General features: G+C 40.0%; 3 protein-coding genes across 3 annotated transcripts in view; all 3 read right to left on the bottom strand.

Moving 5' to 3' along the window:
* hells (helicase, lymphoid specific) overlaps positions 1–22,783 on the bottom strand; it is a 119,527-nt gene that overhangs the window by 79,536 nt on the left and 17,208 nt on the right. The gene's annotated exons all lie outside the window — the stretch shown is intronic.
* Positions 1–22,783, bottom strand: part of cep68 (centrosomal protein 68) — a gene marked incomplete at its 5' end in the record, with an annotated part of 50,067 nt that overhangs the window by 21,823 nt on the left and 5,461 nt on the right.
* sdhaf4 (succinate dehydrogenase complex assembly factor 4) lies at positions 15,521–19,703 on the bottom strand. Its single transcript, XM_037680922.1, has 3 exons — positions 19,597–19,703; positions 16,310–16,423; positions 15,521–15,847 (listed from the first exon to the last, which is right to left on the bottom strand). Exons 1-3 carry the CDS (start codon positions 19,673–19,675, stop codon positions 15,738–15,740), a joined length of 303 nt encoding a protein of 100 aa, XP_037536850.1. The 5' UTR covers positions 19,676–19,703; the 3' UTR covers positions 15,521–15,737.

The following is a 22,783-nucleotide window of genomic DNA, read 5'->3' as shown; positions in this document are numbered from 1 at the left end:
GTAGGTTTTTTTCTATGTTAATTAGAGAAAAAGATTTGCGTTGACACGGTCGGATTTTGGGTTTACATGCATCCGGAGGATTCCCCCCCACCCTCCCGAATCCGCTGTAGTTACCAGTCGGGTCATTAGATGGCGCTGTGAATTTTGTACCTTCACCTAATGCGCATGCGTGCTGCCTCGGCACGCCGTTTTCCACTGGGCTAATCAGCTAACAACAACGTAACGACAAGTTAAAGGTGGATTTTGGATGAGAGTCGACAGATTTGACACCAAGCGGGACCGCTTCGTCTAACAGCTCCACACCGGTCGCTGAGTGGACCAGAACCAAGTCAACAATGTCGGACTTTATTCCGTGATAATCAGTATCTGATTTACTGCAGGTAAATCAAATGTTCTTAATAACGTTTGCTTGTGTTTACTTCAGTTACAAAACAACCAACTGAGTTTTTTATTTTTCCTGAAAGAAGAAGGAGCTGTCCTTCCACCAGGTGGACTGGTTCTGAACGAGGCTCGGCCCAGATGAACTGCAGGAGGACGTCGAAGAGAAAGATGTTGGATGAACTATTTATTTAAGATTCCCCTCAGTTCTTTTATGTAATCCATTCAATGTTTTAAGCTGCATTCATCAAAGGAGTGACAGCCTGAACGAGCCAGATGAACAACGTAGGACCAGAGTCCAGTTCATTAATGCAGTTTATAGTTAACTTGTTTTTAATCGTGAGTTCAGTTTAATTATCAGTGTTTGTGTGACATACAGTTTGTGGTGCTGAATAAATAAATAAAATAAAAATTAAACCTGATGTCTTCATTTTCAACTTTAATCACATGCAATATGTTTAGTATCATTTTAATCATATAATTTGAATTACATAATGTCCAGATAGCTTCATTATATATCGCAAACTTAAGATAAATACTGTTTATTATCATTAAACTTATTATTTAGCACATAGTATGTTCTAGTGCAGCGCGACGTGTGCGCGTGCCTCGTTCTATAAACAGTGATATTAGAACTGGATCAGATCGTGTCTCTTCCAACACAGATGTTGGTCACAGCACATGGAATCTGACGTAGATTAACTACGAGATTAAAAATATATTCCATCAATCGTAGTTCTGAAAGCAGTGTATCTGCCGCCATGTTGATAGAAATATAGCGTCTGTCCGCGCGTGTGTGTGCGCATGTGGTTTAACACAAAGCCTCAGAGGGAGATGTTTATATTATCAGCAGGCGTGCATGACGTATTTGTGTAAAAACATCAGCACATTTATGTTCTTCCTTCCTCAGATGTTGTAATGACATATAATTGTCATTAAGTGTCTTCAGAGGTTTTAGTGTCGTTTCTTTCAGTAGTTTGTGGTGCAGCGCCCCCACAGGCGAGCGGGGGAACAGGTTGGTTCAACAGGTTGACTCGACTGCACAGTGCAGTGTGAATGCAAACTCACCAGCTCAAATGTAAACAAAATGTCATGAATATTGGTCCCCAACCGAACCGAGTCTACCGGACTATCAGGTGTGAAAACAATCCGAGTCAATCGAGCCCACCTGTTGAACCAACCTGTCCCCCCCCCTCGCCTGTGGTGGCGCTGCACCAAAAGGAAACAACACAAAAACCTCTGAAGAAGACACTTCTTCTTCTTCTTCTATAAATAAAAAAAAAAAAACGGAGGGGCGTCAAATGTTAGCGGTTTTAGGATTTCTGTTTAGTCCTTTTCCAGCAACTCAGCATGAGTGGAAGATGAGGCAGAAGACCATGGAGAATGTTGTTTTTCCACACAAGGCAGCTGAGACGGCTCCGTATGAGGTAAAAGAAATGCACGTTTGTTTTGGTTGTATTTACCCAGAATGCCCTGCGCTGTAGTCCACTTCCTGTTTTTGGAGCGGTCTCCGTTCCACTTGCGTTCACACTGCATTTGAACCACATTCGAGTTCACTTCAACCGATTCAAGACCCAAGTACTTAGGCAGACCAGAGTTCGCTTTTTTGGTCCGTATCAGAGTTCAATTGCACATTCACAGCTCCCCAAAAGAACCAGACTTTGTAGGCAAACAGACTATTCATTCAACCTTTATTTAGACAGGTTAATCCCATTGAGCCTCAAGGACTCATTTACAAGAGAGACCTGAGATTAGAGTTTAATTAAAGCAGACTGAACAGGGCTGGTGTGAATGAACCCCAATATCTCAATAAATACAGACTAACAAATGAGGTACAACAATGCATTGTTTTTGATAATTGCTCATTAAATAATTGTTCTAAATATACTGACTATACCTGTTAAACTAAACAATACATAATAATCTCACTCAAACGGTGTTCCTCCAAACAGATGATATTGTGTTTGTTGTTGAGTTATGGAGATGTTTGATATTTCTGTCTGTGTAAGAGACATTTGTCTTGGTATTGAAAATTATCACTATATTATATTTGTATATTAATATTCTCAGCATGTGGCGTGGTCGGTAAGCCTCCTCACATAAGCCTCTATGTTTCCATGGCGATAGACCAAAGAGGGTAGAGGTAGATTCAAGAGGACGTCAGAAGGATAAACCAGACCAAAGACATGGAGGGAACACCAGAGTGCTTCCTCGTTTAACAGGAACACTCTATAACAAACAGCCTTGTTTAAAATCATAATGATTCTAAGATCTTTATGCCTTTTTCACAGATCACATTTTACATTATAACAGCAATAACATTATTGTTATCAGTGACACGAGTGTATGATAGGTCGGCTAACACTCATAAGATAAAGAAACAGAAGGGGGACTACCACCATGATTCTTAATGGCTTAACTTTTGTTTGTAACCTAGTGGGTCACACAGATTCATTTAAATAACATTTTAATTTATTTTGAGTAAAAACAGCACCTCTAACTAAGCTGTCTATTCAACAATGTGACTGTAAAGCAGTTGTTGGAGACGAATGGTAGTTGGAAATTCAAAATTGACAGAAAATTAGCAAAATTTCAGTTTTCAGAAATCATATTTTTAACACATTTGTAAAATGTATGTACCTAGAGTTTGGCAAAAGTGTACAGCAATATTCCTGCAAGCAGTGGCCATTTTAGCCTCTTTTTAGGGATGCTCAAGCACCCCTGAAAAATTAAGAAACCATCAATACTATTTTGCAAGGAAACTCAATTCTCAAACCTTAGATTCACCAAAAATATTGAATCAATTTGGAACAAATATGGATTAATGATGACACTCACAACCCAGTAAAATCTATGCCCCCCCCCCCCCCCCCCGGAGTCAGATCCTCGATGCCATCTGTCAATCAATTCAGTATGCTCGTCAGCAACTGACCAATCGGTGATCGCAATTTGTCCTGAAGGTAAACGAATGCCCCTTACCTGCAGGAGCTGCACCCCATTTTTATCTGATAACTTTGTTGGGGTTTTGCATTTCGAACACTTTGCAGTCAGAGGGATTTCAAGAAAAATCCTCAGAAGAAATGGTTAAATATTGTCACTGGGGAACATGTAATTCAGACACGTGTTACCCTGAACATTTAGATGGTGGAATACAGTTTTTTTCCATTTCAAACACTAAACCAAGTTTGGAAAAATGTAAAAGTTGGATAAAGACCTGCGGTCGACCTCATGATCAGCTGATTACAACAGTGATAAACATGAAACACCACATGTTTGTCTGTACGACGGTAACTGAAAGGAAATATTCAATTTTTTTAATCATAATTACATTGTATGCTAAATGGTTAAATTAAAGGTTAATGATTAAAGCTGGTTGTGTTTTGTTTTGTGTGTTTTATATGTAGATATATGTTGTAACTTCTGGTTGTATAAGTTTAGTCTTTGTTAAAACTAAACTGATTTTATACAAAGTCTTTAATAGGTTGTGTAATGTAAAATTTACACTTTTAAATACTGAATTTCACTGTGAGTTATTGCCCTGTGTCGCTCTGCGGCATAAAAACATCCACAGCAGTAACTATTTTAAGTTATTAGTATTTTTGATTTTTTTAATTATTTATTTTTTGCTTGTCTTCTTTGTCTTAATTGTTCTTTCTTTGTGCAGATGATACAGCGGTGGTGGGATGCATCACAAACAATGATGAGTCCATCTACATGCAAGAGGTGGAACCCCTGGAGAGCTGGTGCAAAGAGAATAACCTTCACATCAATGTGAAGAAGAAGAAGGAGATGATTGTGGACTTCAGAAGGAACAAAAACATCTACACCCCCCTGAACATAAGAGGATCTGCGGTGGAAGTGGTCTCCAGCTACAAGTACTTGGGTGTACACATGAATGACAACCTCAGCTGGAGCAACAACACCACCAGCCTGATCAAGAAAGCTCATCAGAGACTCTACTTCCTCAGACGGCTGAGGCGAGCTGGTCTGGGAAGCTCAGTCCTCACCTCCTTCTACAGGTGTGTAGTGGAGAGCATCCTGTGCTCCAGCATCAACGTGTGGCATGGAGGCTGCACAGCTGCAGAAAGAAAAGCTTTGCAGAGAGTGGTGAAGGCTGCACAGAAGTCTGTCGGAGTCAGCCTCCCCACCATCACAGACATCTACACCTCTAGATGCAGGAAGAGGGCCACCTGCATCATGAAGGACCCCACTCACCCAGCACACACACTTTTTGCCACACTCCCCTCAGGAAGGAGGTTGAGGAGCATTAAGTGTAGAACCACTAGACTGAGGAACAGCTTCTACCCTGAGGCTGTGAGACTCATGAATCTCTAACTAGAATAATCACTGTGAAAAACCATATCATGTTGCTGCTGATCTGTTTCATGTTGCTGCTGATCTGTTTCATGTTGCTGCTGATCTGTTTCAATGTTGATGTGTTCATGCGTGCTCATCTGCTCACACAGACTCATGTTCATGTTTTTTTTGCTGATGTTCAATGTTTTTATGTTATGAGTGCTTAGTGTATATTTAGTTGATGTTTTTCTTAGTTCATATCTTAGATGTTATTACTGTTTTTCTTATACATTTTATTGTTGGATGTAACTGGGACCTTGTGTACATAATTTCGCTCCACCACATGTACCACATGAGGTGCGAATGACAATAAAGAAACTCTGACTCTGAATAAAATATTTGACAATGGTTCTTACAGAAACAATTCCTGAAGGCTGTTTGTACTCTGTTCCTTAATACTGCATGTTTGTGTCTTGACCTACAAATGGGTAAAGCTACAGTAGACCTAGCCTACTACTGGAGTATTAATTAAGTATTTTAAACTACTAATAAACATGATGGATGATGATCATATTGCTTTATGTAGGTTAGGTCAATGGTAAGAAGGAGTGATTATTATTATCATTTCATATTGGTCAGTGATTTATTTTCCTAAAAGTTAACTTAGGCTACACTACTGGTACATTTCTTGGACTGTGGCTAGAAAGGAAACAGTTAGTTAGCCTACTTTATGCCACTGCTTTTATATATGTAGGTCTACCTACTGTATTAGTTATTTTTTAAGGTTAGCCCATATTAGGCTACATTTCTTTGCCTGTGAAGGCGATTTGTACTGTAACTATGATAGGCCCACATCATGGACAATGAACTTAAATAGTGGAGCAGCAAAACCCTGAATCACAATGTCTACTTTTCCACAGATGGACATTTGCTTTTTTTTTTTTAAGATAATAGGCTCACCGATTCTGTTCATAACTTTTATGGACAGAATTTCTCGGTGCAGCCAGGGGGCGGAGGGTTTCCGGTTCGATGGCCTCAGGATTCCATCTCTGCTCTTTGCAGATGATGTGGTCCTGTTGGCATCATTGTGCAGTGATCTTCAGCTCTCACTGGAGTGATTCACAGCCGAGTGTGAAGCGGCTGGGATGAGAATCAGCACCTCCAAATCTGAGGCCATGGTCCTCAACTGGAAAAAGGTGGATTGCTCTGTTCGGGTCGAGGTTCTGCCTCAAGTGGAGGAGTTAATCTCGGGGTTTTGTTCATGAGTGAGGGAAGAATGGAGCGTGAGATTGACAGATTGGTGCAGCATCTGCAGTATTGCGGACTCAGTACTGGTTCGTTGTGGTGAAGAGAGAGCTGAGCTGTAAGGCAAAGCTCTGTTTAGCGGTCAGTCTATGTTCTTTCCCTCACCTATGGTCATGAGCTCTGGGTAGTGACCAAAAGAATGAGATCGTGGATACAGGTGTTTGAAATGAGTTTCCTCTGCAGGGTAACTGGACTCTCCCTTGGAGATATGGTGAGAAGTTCAGTTACCAGGAGAGACTCAGAGTAGAACCACTGCTCCTCCACATCGAGAGGAGCAAGTTGAGGTGGTTCGGGCATCTGGTAAGGATGCTCCCTGGGCGTCTCCCTAGAGAGGTGCTTCGGGTATGTCCAACAGGGAGGAGATCCCAGGGAAGACCTAGGACACACTGGAGAGACTTTGTCTCTCGATTGGCTTGGGAACACCTTGGAATCCTCCCAGGAGAGCTGGAAGAGGTGGCTGGAGCTCCCTGCTCAAGCTGCTACGCCCGTGTCCAAACTTCAAAATAAGCGGAAAATAATGGATGGATGGCTCACAGCCACGTTCAGGTAAGGGATTATAAAACAACCCCGCTGGGCTGCCTAGTAAACCAATGTTTAAAATAAATAAATATATACCGGTAAATATGTTGATAAGTGTAACCTGGCTTGTACTCCTTGGAATAAGAAATTCTTGACATTACTTTTTGTTTGACAGCAGGGAGGTAGCCCAGGAGAGAAGATAATGAACAGCAGCCAAGGTCATTATAAATTTCTTAACCACATTTATAAGGGGAGACTCATTATCAACATCTTTTTTTCAAATGGAAATTTGTAATGCAAAGATATTTTGCAATGGGCAAGTTCATAATGGTAATGCATCCTTAATTAATTTACTGGTAGAATTATTTCAGTGATATTTGCGGTATGAATGGAAATTGTGTACAGTGTTTGTTTTCTTTATTTATTTCAAGATTACAATGTTCAGTATAAAATGTTTGTATCTGTGCAAACATACTCGTCTGACCCAATAAAATAACTGTTAATTATTGAACTTACATGGCCACCGTTGCGTTATTCAAGCCAAGAGCCATTTTCAGCAATGGGGGATAAGCACCCTTAAAAGTCAGATCTAGACGCTCCCCTGGCTGCAACAAAGTTGCTAAATTGTGAGTGTCACTCATGTTCTTATGTAACCCTTGCAATGTTTTTGCAAAAGTGGCATAACAGTTTTTTGTTTGTTTGTTTGGACAATTGAGACTTCAGGGAGATGACAGAACATGATGGTGGGATTACCAGATATAGGTAAAGATACACCACAAGTGTTCAGAGTTTCAGTGTTCAGACATCCATGTCCACTGTATATTTTATACCAATAAAAACAAATCCTGACTTGCTCATTTTAAACTGCATCCAGCTATTAATCCTGTAAAAAACTTTACATATTTGTAATAAATTACAAAACTTTGAATCTCACTGATCCAACCACAGATTTGTTAATGAGTTGTCACTTTCCCATGACAGAAACTGTATGTTTGGGATCAGGGTACCTCAGATTTTAAAACTGAACAACACAATGTCATCAGATATTGATCAGCCACAAGATGGTAAATGGACTGTACTTATATAACGCCTTTCTATCTTATCGAGATACTCAAAGCGCTTTACACTACAATCTGTGCCTCATTCACCCATTCATACAGCTCTATACTAGATCTCTACAAAGCTAATTGAACAAATCATTCTAAAGAGACTAATCAGAGCTTTATCACATTCATACACTGATGGGACACACATCAGAGGCAACGAGGGGTTCAGTGTCTTGCCCAGGGACACTTCGACATGTGACTGCTGGTGGATTCGAACCCCCAACATTGGAGGACGACTGCTCTAACCACTCAGCCACAGCCGCCCTAAAAGATGAAAACAAAAGCTGCAACTATCTTGATGTACAATGGTTAGATGTTTTAGCAAGTGAACCTTTCCTCTTTGAAGTTATGTTAGTTCCAGAAAAAAAGATCAGGAAGTTTTCAGCAACTATGACCAAAACAAAGTTGTGATAGTTGGACAGCTGTGTCATGCAATCACCAGAACTGCTGCTATTGTTCTGGACTTGTAGTTGTCAGGAGGACCTACCACAAGGAAAACTGAAACAACAAAGTCTTGGGTGACCAGTGCTCACTGATGTAAATGAAAAGTAAAGGCCAGTCCAAGTAGTCATGTGGTGTATGAATGTCACAGTTTTTTTTTTTTAAATGTCACGTTTGAACATCACAACCCGAAGCACCCTCTCTATCAGACTGTCATACAACAAGTGAGTATCTTCCAGTCAGAGGCTTCTTCAGATCCGCTGTAAGACAGATCACTACAAGAGATCCTTCCTGCCCACAGTCATCAGCATCTAGAACAACTCTTTAATGGATCTAGAAGATCTTTAAATCACTTCTTGGTCTGCTGCCTTCATACATCTCCTCCTACATGTCTCTGTGTGAGTGCAGCTACAGCGTGCGCTCTCAGGACATTATTACCTGCAGTGTTCCCTCAGTGCGGACTGAACTAGACAAAAGGGCCTTCTCCTACTCTGCTACTGTTTCCTGGAATATCTTACAAAAAGACTTGAAGCTCTTGACCTTGACCTCTATGTGACTTTAAACAACTGATAAGTTCCTGGCACAAACCAACGCAGACATGTTCCTGTTTTTAGTATTTGATATCACTTTATAATGTAGCTGGGGTTTTCAATATAATTTCTTCCATTTACTTTCATTTTATATGCTTTTTACATGATTGCCTACTGTTGTCATCTGTGTTCTTTGTCTAAATCAGGTCTCTCTTGTGAATGAGTCCTCGAGGCTCAATGAGACTAACCTGTAGAAATAAAGGTTGAATTAAAAAATGAAACCAGGATGATGAGTTACAATTATTTAATTTCCCTTTGGGATTAATAAAAGGGGCAGCACGGAGGCACAACTGGTGGAGCTGCTGTCTCTCAGCGAGCAGGTCCCTGGTTCAAATCCTGGTCCGGGGGCCTTTCTGGGTGGAGTTTGCATGTTCTCTCCGTGCATGCGTGGGTTTTCTCCAGGTACTCCAGTTTCCTCCCACAGACCAAAAACACGCATGTTAGGCTGATTGGTAACTCTAAATTGTCCCTGGGTGTGAGTGAGAGACTGAATGGTTGTTTGTCTTGTTTGTCTCTATGTGTCCCTGTGATGGACTTGCGACCCGTCCAGGGTGTACCCCGCCCCTCGCACAGTGATTGCTGGACATGGGCACCAGCGACCCCTGTGACCCAAAATGGAAGAAGCGGGTAAAGATAGTGGATGGATGGATGGATGGATGAATATCATGTTGCAGAGCATCTAATGACAAAAGCACCTACAATCATTCACGACAACAACAGAGCTGAAGCACAACGCAGTGGAAGGATGTCTACTGATCTGAAACACTCATCTTAACACTGCTGCTGAACATCCACAGCTCTTCATGCTTCTATTACAACAAGTCCAGGAGAGAAAACACACACAACCCTCTCCACAGCTTCATGGGAACCAAGTTCTCTGATGGCAATGGCCTCTATCAGCTTCCTGTCACACTGCAAACATGGTTTAAGGAAGAAAACAGGAAGTTGCTCACTATTATCTCAATGATCCGATCAGGCGATCCAGAATGAACTGTCCCTTCAAAGGCCTGAGGTTATAATGTTATGGCTGATTGATACACAACTTTATCAATGTGAAGGCTCTTATTTCTTTATCCATCTATCCATCTATATATCTATATATAGATATATAGATTTATAAAATAAGGGATTGAACTAACTTTTATGTGCCGTGTTTTTGTTCCTCTTTGCAAACTTACAGAGCAGACCAAAAACTAGAGGACTTGTAACCATAGCAACCAAAGCCTACCTGCACAAAGGCGCTGAGCCACCAGTGTCACCACCGTGTCCATGTTATATTATAATATTATGAACTTCTAACTGTTATTAATCTTCAGAGCATCTGACTCATTCCTTTGTCCACCACAGCCCGTGAGCGGAAGTAAAACCATCCATTTTCACAATCATCCAAAAAGAAAACTGCGAAACGATACATCAAGCGGCCATTTAAACCAAAAATATTAATAAAAATAAGTAAGAAGGTTAATATTCACCTCTATGATGAGCCGAGTGTTTCGTTGCTCAGTCGCTGTTTGATGAAAACGCTGCCCCTTCCTCAAAAAGCTCCACCATGTTGCCTTCAGGCCCCTCACACTGCTGCCTCTGTTCTCTATGAACCAACTCTGCACACATCACAAACGAAGCTCCGTTTATTTCAAGAGGCGTTTTCCACAAGCTGTAATATTTATGAAAGGTAAGCAACAACATCTTGCAGTACGAGATGAAAACAAGGGTACACTGTTTTAGAAATGAGGCCATTTTAAAACTACAGAATAACTTACCCAAACACACACACTACGTGGCAAAAGCGCAACAAAGTTTTAATGCAAGTTGAAGTCTCCATCTTTTCGACAGTACTTAAAGGCACCATGAAAAATCAGGCGGATGTGACTCTTTACTTTCACCTAGTGGACAAACTTAGAACTGCATGCAAACTTCAAAAAGACGAGACTTTTATTAAACCCACATTCAGTATTTGAAAGTAAAACTTGTGCCAATTTACTACGTTTGTACATTGATGAAGTTTTAATATCTATAAAACTATGGAATTTTAAAATGTCAAACAACTATCTCCTACTACGAAAGATGCACAATTACTTCAATACTTGTGTGAAATTTTTGAGAATTTTGTGTACTGATTCTGAATTTGTTTTTAGGCAAATTAAAACTTTTTTTTTTTAAATCAAATTTTACAAACTCCTACCATCAAAAACCAAAATGTAGCCTGAAAAGAAGTTAATATGTACTGTGGTCTCCCCTCCTCCATTGCCGGCCCTCTTCCTTGTTGACAGTCTTGTCAAACTGGTTGAAAACAACAACAAAGTCCATGCTCAATAATCCAGGTATATAATCCAACATTTTTCAGTCAGGTCATCTGGACAGTTTCTTTTTTGTGCTGAAACATTTTGTCTTCGATCCTTTGATCCGTACCAAAGAGACTATCTTATCACAAGCAGAACTGGTTTGTTCCACCTTGGAGTAAGCTGTTGGGGGAAGAATCAGTTTTGTTGTGTGTTTCCTTGACTGATGAAGCCTTCCGGATCGAAAGTGAAACGTTTCAGCACAAAAAAAAAAGAAACTGTCCAGATGACCTGACTGAAAAATGTTGTTTTTTTAATATAATGTTTAGGTTTAACAGCAAAACGGATGAAAACCAATTTTCTAAACATGATCAATATTAAACAAAATACAAACATTTGGTTATACCTTCTTATTTTCACTTCATGGTACAAAACATCAAAAACCTTTACTGATTGCTACCAGAAAAGAGACTTTTACATAATGATTCATAAAACTTGGCAAAATATTGCAGTTGATAAAATAATCAAGTGGGAAATTGGACATTTTAAAATGAATATAACGTGATATCATCTGCATATGAGTTGATCAACTTTATTAAACCTTCAATCTGTTGTAGTGACTGACAACTTTTCAGAACTTCCATCTGTCTTTTGGGCTGTCCATGGTCCAAAAGGCTGATCGAACCATTTTTAAGAGGACACTTACTCAAATTATGTTTTTGTTGCTGAGAACAAACTAAAATGAACTTTCCAAACACAAGAAAACAACAAACATAGACCCAACACATCAAATATATTAAATAATTTTTAATAAAAAATCTAAACTTAGTGCTTATGAGGCTTTTAATGTTTTGGATCTACAGCAATGTAAAACTCTTTCTCCACCAAAATTAGCAAACTTTTGTCCTTTCTCCTAAATATTGCTCACGTTGAGTTAAATTCATATTTTTGTGGTCCATGAGTCCTTTCATCTGGACACTTTTGGCCCACATATGAAAAAGTTCAGATGCTCCTGGTATAAAACAAAGATCTGTTTTTCTTATTTTAATTTCCAGAAGTTAGTAATCCCAGCTTTAGAAGAAACACAAACAGCTGAATTAAGAAAATACAACATCAGAATCAGAATAAGCTTTATTATCATTGGACCAAAATACAGTGAGATTACGTTTGTACAGTCGTCCGAAAGATGGACGGAGTGCACGTTGCTGCTGCTAAAAACCTTATTCTTTATCAGAATACTTTTAGATAGAAAAAGGGTAAGAACCATGAGGATGGATAATGGTATTACAAAAAAGATCTCTTCATATCTTGTCCTATCAGGACACAGTCTGAGACATCAAAAAACTCTACCAGCAAGCACATTTATAGACACATGACATATGCATTTGATGTCAAGACGTTGAGATTTGTCCATGGACACTTTCAGATCGGCCATAGTTCTGATGTTATTTCAGCCGGCAGTTCTGATAAGCATTCATAGAAGTTCTCAGAGGGGGGTGGGGGTTTTGATAGACAAAGCTTTGTCCCTAGTTACCCATGTCCCAGGAGAAATTTGATAGTCGGCTCGTATCCGAGGCCAAACGGGGGAGTCAGATTCAGATAAGCCACAATTGTTGATTTTCTTGAGGCAGACTGTTTTTCCTCGTCAGCCTTGAGTCCTGCTGGAACTTTCCGGTTCAAAATGGTCAAATTTATGGGTATCCACTCCACTGATCCGTGTTATGAGCCTCCTTCAAGGTTGATCCCAACATGCTGACAAGTTCTAGGAGCTGCAGGTGGCCTGCGATTCTCACAAATCGCCTCCATCTTACAGTTTAGCTCGTAAATCAGCTGATTTTAAGTACTCATAGCATGAACTAAACCTTCACACTGACTCAGACGCTTTGTCGTGGCCAAAACTGCTGCCGAGGTCTTCTTCAAAAGTCGATAAAACAGAGCCACCGATGTCAAAAAGCAGAGTCCCTGCTATCATAAATGCAAATATGTAAATGTCTTCATCATTCTCCTGAGACAGGACTGAGAGACACATCAGCTGCCACACTCCCCACGGATCTGTGATGTACCCTGCAGTGTGAGTCTCAGTTGGACAAGAGGGTTCTCCAGGACCCTGGCGTTTTGTTGAAAAGATTTTGTCGATTGCATTGAAAGTCCAGCTCACCAGATCCATAATCGTGTTTTTCATTCGGGAGATGTGTACCAGGAGCTCCAAACACACAGAGAGCAAAGCAGGAGGAAGAGGAGAACAGGGAGGATGGAGAGCGTCCACCTTGATCGAGAGCCAGAGTAGAAAAGTAGAAAACGTGAAAAAACATGAAAGCATGCAAAAGATTCTGGGAACACCAACATCTTTTCCACTCTTATCCAAACCTGAAAACACTATAATCAATTTCCACTATAATATTTTCAAGACTGTGTAGACACCTTCTGGTATAGAACAATTTAAAAACAATGAGTATTAGTACCACTAGAAGTCAGCATAGTCAACTCAATACTTACATCATTTGAAGCTTTTTTATGTAATAAAATCAAGAAACTTTTAAATCTGGATTTTTCAGATCTTTTCCGGTTTGCCAGACTTTTCTCACAAAACTTCTTTTATTGGGTTCAGCTCATATTTTCGACCCGATCAAAGGCGTTCATGTGTTTTTAGGGGTTGTGACAAAACCCAACCTAATCTGAGGTCCTGGATGATTGGGTGGCAGGTACCTTCACCTGTGAACCAGACACTAACGGAGATGTTTGCAGGACCTTTCCAAACAGATGAGGCCTTTAATCAGGTGTGATAATGCAGAAGATGGAAAAATAAAATGTTTGACACACACACCAGCTCTACTTCCAAATCATTGTAAAGAGACTAATCAGTGCTTTAGGTCACATTCATACACTGATGGGACACACATCAGATGCAATGGGGAGTTCAGTGTCTTGCCCAGGGACACTTGGACATGTGACTGCTGGTGGATTTGAACCCCCAACTCTTGCATTGGAAGACGACTGCTCTAACCACTCAGCCACAGCTGCCCCAAGTTGATAGATGTGCTCTATGTTAGATGTACTATTTATTTCATGTGCATTTAAGCTTTTATTACTACCTGTGAAATACATATTTATACCAATTCATCCTACTTGCACCGTTATATTCTACCATGTTACTCACTTCTTGGTCTGCTGCCTTCATACATCTCCTCCTACATGTCTCTGCGTGAGTGCAGCTACAGCGTGCGCTCTCAGGACATTATTACCTGCAGTGTTCCCTCAGTGACGACTGAACTAGGCAAAAGTTTCTTCTCCTGTTTCCTGGAATATCTTACAAAAAGATCTGAAGCTCTTGACCCTGACTTATTCAAGTGATTTTAAACATCAGTTAAGTTCCTGGGAAAAACAGACTGTTCCTGTTTTTAGTATTTTACATCACTTAATGATTAACGGATTTTGTTTTTATTTCATTTCTTTTATTTACTTTTCATTTTAATGCTTTCATATGATTGTCTCTGTACCTCATCTGTGTTCTTTGTTAAAAACAGGTCTCTCTTGTGAATGAGTCCTCGAGGCTCAATGAGACTAACCTGTAGAAATAAAGGTTCAATGAATGTTGTTACGGTTTTTCTTTTGGGCCTTGTAAATATTATATTTCTTTTGTACTTTTTGGTTCTTTATTTTGTACCTCCAAACAAGATTAAAAGCAAAAACAACTGGACTTTTGTTCTGTAGCTGAAGACGTTTTCTTTATCTTGTACCTTCATGGCATGTAGAAATCTGTTCTTCTTCTCATCCTCAACATTTCATTGCATCGTTGACCTGATGTTAACCTGCATGACAAACATAACTTCCTAAACCTCTTACCTGTGCTTCCACGTCTCTAAGCCCTGCAGGACGTCTTTCATGTCACATTTGGCGTGAGCTCTAAAATACTTTGTAGTATTTTTAATAGGAATCGATGAATTGGCCCCGATTTCTTTAATTTTGGGAAATCAGCCGATACATGAGAAACAGATTTTACAGATATTTGTAGTTTTAACAATTGTCTGAACTTCATTTATATTTCAGAGCACAACCTCATGGCCAGTTAAAACAAGTTTGTTTCTAGGATAATGTTCAAGGGTACGTTTTTCAATAAAATAAGATTTGTGACCTTATAATGCCCGACAGTGTCACTTAGAAAACAAAATCAGAATCAGCAGGTCAGGTATTTTAGATCAGTGATCAGCCAGAAAACTGCAGTCGGTGCATCCCTGGTTTTCAATTAATGAACTTCATAACAGCTGATTATTATTAAACACAGGAACATCTACAGGTTGATAAAACTTACTCTGATTATTGGGTTCTATGTCGCCTGCTCAAATGCAGAAAATGGATCCTAATCTTTACAATAAAATCCCTACAGGAAAAAGTAAAACAAATGATTAAAAACACAAGTCCAGGCTGAAACAAACACGAGCTTCTGGAGTCATCGTTGCAGACGCTGTAGAGGCAGCTCGTTTGAGTCTGAACCACGAAACACACGGTTTTTATGATGAAAGGAAAAAAGTATGAGTTTAGACAGAAGTTGTGAATTGTTGTGGATTAGACATAAATGCCTCACATCATTTACAGTATTAGAAGAAACGAGTTCAGATCTAAAATGTACACGGAACCACTTTTCTTCAAAAACAGTCACTAAAGAGGTTCATCTTTGAAATGACACACAAGACATGAAGTTTGGGCAACTTCTTTGTTCAGGAAGCTTCTCTCCACCGTCCGTGATCATCCCACAGCAGAAGCACCCAGGATCTGTCACAGCGCCTCCACGTGGACTGCACGTCTTCATAATCCAGGAGTTGGAGCTAAAAGTCCACGCAGCGGCCCTTCCTCTCCCAGTCCCCGTAGCGGGTGGGCTCTGGACCCCGAGGACCACCTCTTTCCTTGGTTGCTGGGTTCACATCATCTGGGAATTCTGAAGGAAAACAAGAGAACAATCTTTACCTGGTGGTTCCTCTTCCTTTCTCATCAGGACCACATGGACCACTGTGGAAGCAGTGAAGGTTTCACTTCACTTCAGCAGAGAAAAAGTACGGACTCAGTTCTTTTCAGAGAAACTTTAACGTGACCCAAATTGAAGAATTTATTTTTCAGCATTTACTTCTTCAGTGTTTCTGAGTAAGCAGCTGTTTCAGAGCTCCCTCAGAAGGCAACACACCCAGGAGGACACTTCCCTGAAACTGATGATGTGAGCAGCTAATTCAACCATTTACCATGAAATCTTCCTGTTGTGTTAAAGACAGAAGATTCAGGGTCTTCTTCTGGGGGCAGGGATGTGTTACTACATCTACATAAACAAACTGATGCTTAGGATCTCAACTTTTTACATTCAGAATGTGTCTCAAACAAAGAGGGACAGTTCCCTCTTCTTCCTCACTTTCTAGAACGTCTTTGCTCGTCTCTTCGGGGGCATCAAAGCGCCCCTGTGGGGTTTTGGCCTTCCTCAGTGGCTCACTGTCCTTCACGACTCCACTGGTCGTCCGCACACATCCTGAACAAGATACACAAAGAATCAAACGAGCGGTGAATTTTCAGTCATCACAAACTCCTACGCTGCATCTAACAGCGACGTTCACATCAACATGTGGACACTTATCAACCCAACGTTCAGCCTGTACCTGAGAAAGTGACTGAATTATTGATGTTTGTGTTTTCAAGGTCAGCTGGCTGTGGCAGTCATCAGATGATTTTCTGACAGTTTCATTAAAATCCATTAAGTGGCTCATGAAATATTTTGCTAATAGGCAGACAAATAAACAGGCAAAAAATATTTTTGGTGTGATGATGATAATGTACTGGTAAGCTAATTATATATATATATATATATATATATATATATATATACACATACTATATATATATACACAAACCGGATTCCAAAAAAGTTGGGACACTAAACAAAATTGTGAATAAAAACTGAATGCAATGATGTTGAGATGCAAATGTCAATATTTTATTCGTAATATAACATAGATGACAGATCAAAAGTTTAATCTGAGTAACATTTTAAAGGAAAAATATGTTGATTCAAAGTTTCACAGTGTAAACAAATCCACAAAAAGTTGGGACAAGTAGCAATAAGTGGCTGGAAAAAGTAAATTGTGCATATGACGAACAGCTGGAAGACCAGTTAACACTAATTAGGTCAATTGACAACATGATTGGGTATAAAAAGAGCTTCTCAGAGTGTCAGTGTCTCTCAGAAGCCAAGATGGTAAGAGGATCACCAATTCCACCATTGTTGCGCAGAAAGATAGTGCAGCAATACCAGAATGGTGTTACCCAGCATAAAATAGTAAAGACTTTTAAGTTATCATCATCAACCGTGCATAACATCATCAAAAGATTCAGAGAACCTGGAACAATCGCTGTACGTAAGGGTCAAAGCTGTAAAACTCTACTGGGTGCTCATGATCTCTGGGCCCTTAAACGTCACTGCACCTCAAACAGGAATGCCACTGTCAAGGAAATAACAAAATGGGCTCAGGAATACTTCCAGAAAGCATTGTCAGTGAACACAATCCACCGTGCCATCCGCCGTTGCCAGCTGAAACTCTACAGTGCAAAGAGGAAGCCATTTCTAAGCAAGCTCCACAAGCTCAGACGTTTGCACTGGGCCAGGGGTCATTTAAAATGGAGTGTGGCAAAATGGAAGACTGTTCTGTGGTCAGATGAGTCATGATTTGAAGTTCTTTATGGAACATTGGGACGCCATGTCATCCAGACCAGAGAGGACAAGGATAGCCCAAGTTGTTATCAACGCTCCGTTAAGAAGTCTGCATCACTGATGGTATGGGGTTGCATGAGCGCTTGTGGCATGGGCAGCTTGCATGTCTGGAAAGGCACCATTAATGCAGAGAACTATGTTCAGGTTCTAGAACAACATATGCTCCCATCTAGACGTCATCTCTTTCAGGGAAGACCCTGCATTTTTCAACACGATAATGCCAGACCACATTCTGCAGCAATCACAACATCATGGCTACGTAGGAGAAGGATCCAGGTACTGAAATGTCCAGCCTGCAGTCCAGATCTTTCACCTATAGAGAACATTTGGCGCATCATAAAGAGGAAGGTGCGACAAAGAAGGCCCAAGACGATTGAACAGTTAGAGGCCTGTATTAGACATGAATGGGAGAGCATTCCTATTTCTAATCTTGAGAAACTGGTCTCCTCTGTCCCCAGACGTCTGTTGAGTGTTGTAAGAAGAAGGGGGGATGCCACACAGTGGTAAAAATGGACTTGTCCCAACTTTTTTGGGATTTGTTGACGCCATGAAATTTGGAAACAATAGATTTTTCCCTTAAAATGATACATTCTCTCAGTTTAAACTTTTGATCTGTGATTTGTGTTCTATTCTGAATAAAATATTAGATGTTGGCACCTCCACATCATTGCATTCAGTTTTTATTCACAATTTGTTTAGTGTCCCAACTTTTTTGGAATCCGGTTTGTATATATATACATTGGGGGTGCACCGATTGCAGTTTTCTGTCCGATACCGATTTAGTTTTATAAGTGACACTGTCAGTTGTTATAAAGTCACAATGCACCTTCAATTTTTCAATATTATTTTATTGAAAAACATGCCCTTGAACAATATCCTAGAAACAATACAAACTGGTTTTAACTGGCCATGAGGTAGTGCTCTGAAATTGGTAAATCCAAAAAATTGGTACAATCGGTTTCTCGTGCAAGTTTTGGCCGATTTCCCAAAATTAAGGAAATAGGGGCTGATAAATCGGCCGGCCGATTTATCGATGCACCCCTAATTAATTAATTAATACATAAATAAATACATCCATTCATCCATCCATCCATCCATTATCTTTACCCGCTTATTCCATTTTTGGGTCACGGGGATCGTCGGTGCCCATGTCCAGCAATGACTGTGCGAGGGGCGGGGTACACCCTGGACAGGTCTCCAGTCCATCACAGAGACACATAGAGACAAACAACCATCCACTCTCACACCTAGAGACAATTTAGAGTTACCAATCAGTCTAACATGCATGTTTTTGGTCTGTGGGAGGAAACTGGAGTACCTGGAGAAAACCCACGCATGCACGGAGAGAACATGCAAACTCCACCCAGAAAGACCCCCGGACCGGGATTTGAACCAGGGACCTGCTCGCTGAGAGGCAGCAGCTCTACCAGTTGCACCACCGTGCTGCCCCAAATAAATACACACACATATATATATATATATATATATCTAAAACATTTTCACAGATAATGCTATAATAACCTTATTTAGAGCTTTTTGTTTTTTCCTTCTGTCCAGCTCATTTGAGGGGTAATAATCATTGCAGTAAAAATGAAATAAAATAAAGATTTAGTAAGAATGTTACTAAACTTTCCAAATGGACAATTTATTACTTCTGCCTTACAATCCGACCTTTCATGCTTGAGGAACTTTAAGCATAAGACTGTTAGATGCAAATTTTTACTTTGCTACACCAAACTTCTACTTCAAGCTTCTGGAAGTAAAAAAGCTGCATTTTTCTTTGTGAAATGTAACATTTAAACGCTTTATTCTTTACTATGAATGCAGCATACTCTATTTTGTTTTATACGATATGGACCAGCGTGTCCATATTGTTGTTAGAAATCAGATGACCTTCTCTCGTGTTTGGATTAGTTTATTTTTAAAGAAACACGAACCGGTGAAGATCGAGTCCACAGCTGCGGTGCTGGAGGCGACACGTCTGCTTGTTGAGGCGCAGATCCGCAGAAAAGACATGTTTGAAAACGATACAGGAATATAAACACTTCTCTCTCCTCCTCCTGGCGAATAACAAATACGTTTTAGTCGCGTTTCATTTACGTCATCACGTCGCGTCGCAAAAGACGGTGAAAGTTGATGTAATGTTCATGCAGCCCAGTAGAGGAAGACAAAGCGATGGATTTCCAGCACTGTGCGTTCATTCAACCTTTATTTAGACAGGTAAATCCCATTGAGCCTCGGGGACTCATTTACAAGAGAGACCTGATTTCAACAAAGAATGATGACAACAATGGACAACAGTGACAACAATAAACAGTTATAAAAAGTAACACTCCAGTTTTTGTTTTTTTTAACAAATAGGATGGCTAAAAAAAGTAACAAAAAACAGCTAAATTATAAGGCGATTTAGAAAACTAAAAACAGGAACATGTCTGCAATGGTTTGTGCCAGGAACTTAACAGATGTTTGAAGACACTTAGAGAGGTCAAGAGCTTCAAGTCTTTTTGTAAGATATTCCAGGAAACAGGAGCGGAATAGGAGAAGGCGCTTTTGGAAAGTTCAGTCCTCACTGAGAGAACACTGCAGGTAATAATGTCCTGAGAGCGCACGCTGTAGCTGCACTCACGCAGAGACATGTAGGAGGAGATGTATGAAGGCAGCAGACCAAGAAGTGATTTAAAGATGAAAATGTACCAGTGAGAGAGTCTGCGTGAAGTTAATGATGTCCAGTTAACCAGTGAATACAGGGTGCAGTGGTGGGTACGATAATCACAGCCAGTTATTAATCTTAGTGCACCATGATAGACAGCATCCAACATCTGCAGGGTTCTTGTAGGAGTGTTCATGTAAATAATGTCACCGTAATCAATGGAGGGAAGGAAAGTCACAGATACAAGGTGTTTTCTAGCATTCAGGGTTAGACAGGATCTGTTTCTGAAAAAGAAACCAAGTTTAACTTTCAGTTTCTTTATCAAGTTTTCCACATGGAGCTTAAAAGAGAGATGTGAGTCGACCAAGATACCCAAATATTTATAGGAATCAACAAACTCAGTGGGGACACCATTTGAGGATAAAATCAGAGGAAGAACTGCTGGGACCTTATGCTACTTTTAACAAATTTATGATATTTTAAGATTTTAGATAGCTTTTTGGTACTTTTATTTTCACTGCTATGTTTAGCATTTGGCTAGCTCTTTGTTACCTTTACTTTTAGTAACCCTTTTACTATTTTAACTCTTAGCTAACCTTGTGTTACATTTAGCTTTTTGTTCACATTTACATTTAACTAGCCTTTTGCTACTTTTACTTTTTAGCTATCCCATTACTATTTAACTTTTAGCTTACCTTGTACCAATTTTTTTTTGGCCTATAAGTCGCGTTTTTTTACATAATTTGCATGTCCTGCGACTTATACACCAAAGCAGTTTATTTATGGACTTTTCCCCCCATATTTATAAACCAGTTTTTGGCTGAGATATGACCGTTTTCATTCATTCTTACTGAAAATATTAAACACGATCATTTTCAGCTGCTAGATGGCAATCGAGAAGTATGGCATGCCGTTGTGTCATGTAATAGGTAAATGTGGCTATTAATGACACAATCAGCTTGCCATACACTGCCACCGTCGTCCAGCTCGCTTGGAGCAACAGTCAAATCAGCTTCATTTCACTGCACCGCCCCCAAGAAATGCAGCTGATTTAACCGTCAAAGTGCATTTATTAAGGAAAAGTTAGACTGAGACACACATTTACTATAATTTTGATCAAACAAATAATTGTTTTAAGTGTTAATATTGTTAAATTCCTGTTAAAGTCCTCCCGTGCACACTCCCACGGCCACCATTTGGCAGTCAATCAATTTTTGGCACAACACCGGCCCACATTTCCGTGTTGTCAGTGGTGACGTGTAATAGATGTGACTTATACAGTGAAGCGACATATTTATGGCTTTTTCCACTTTAATAGACATATTTGGACTGATGTGACTTATAGGGTGGAAAATACGGTACTACATTTATCTAACAGTTTGCTGCTTTTATACTTGTTACTTTTAGCCGGCTGTTTTGTACAATTAACTTTTTGCAAGTCTTTTGCTACTTTTAGGTGTTAGCCAGTGTTTTGATGTTTGCCATTTACCTGATGTTTTACTTCTTTTAGCTCTTAGCTACTGTTCAGCTTATTTTAGCTTTAGCAACTCTGTTCAACTTTAACAACTGTGCATTTTTTCAGAAAATGCAGTTTCTCTACTTTTTCCTAGCTTTTTGGTGTGAGGACCCTCTGGAGAACACATTTGACATGAATGCTCGTAAATGCAGTTATTCTCAAGGTGCATGTTGACATTTAGGCTGCTAACATGTAAAGACCATCATGGAGCTGTTTTCTGGAGGATGAATCAGTATTATCACCATCTGATCTCGTGGTCACTTCATGTTCTCCCACTGGGATCACAGTGTTCAGGTCAGATATATGCTGGAAGACTCTTTGTGGCCAAATAAATACGTTTAGCTCATTGTTTCGTGTCATCTGGTGCAAACTGATGTGTCCTGTTTGATCAATGAGACGCTTAACACTAGAGGTAGAGCCTGTAAAGAATATATGTTCAACATGTGACACCTTCTGCTGTTGTAACCTCCCCATGCAGCTCTAGATTATTTAGCTGCAGGGACGTTAATCCATTCAGACAACAGCGCATTAGTAAAAGTCAGTCTGTGATTGTCTGGATTGTTGATGGAGAATTTTTTTTTTCCTCACTTAGCTTTATTGTTATTATTATTGGTTCATGCATTTCCTCTGAAGACAAACGATGTGTGAGTCTGCGTGAGGAATTCCAAGAAGTTTTGGTGTAGCTCCACTCCATCGGCGCTGCGCTGATATTTCTGAGAGGACGATGAAACTCGCTTTTACATTCCTCTTCAAGCTTTCAGAAAGCAGCCCTGGAGAATGTCACTTCACACACACACACACACACACACACACACACACACACACACACACACACACACACACACACACACACACACACACACACACACACACACACACACACACACACACACACACACACACACATACATACACACACACACACACACACACACACACACACACACACACACACACA

This window comes from Nematolebias whitei, chromosome 1 (assembly GCF_014905685.2).
Source record: "Nematolebias whitei isolate Nwh7 chromosome 1, NemWhi1, whole genome shotgun sequence".
NCBI classification, from domain to species: domain Eukaryota; kingdom Metazoa; phylum Chordata; class Actinopteri; order Cyprinodontiformes; family Rivulidae; genus Nematolebias; species Nematolebias whitei.
The sequence above is the reverse complement of the archived record's forward strand: the minus strand, read 5'-3'. Positions and strand labels throughout refer to the sequence as shown.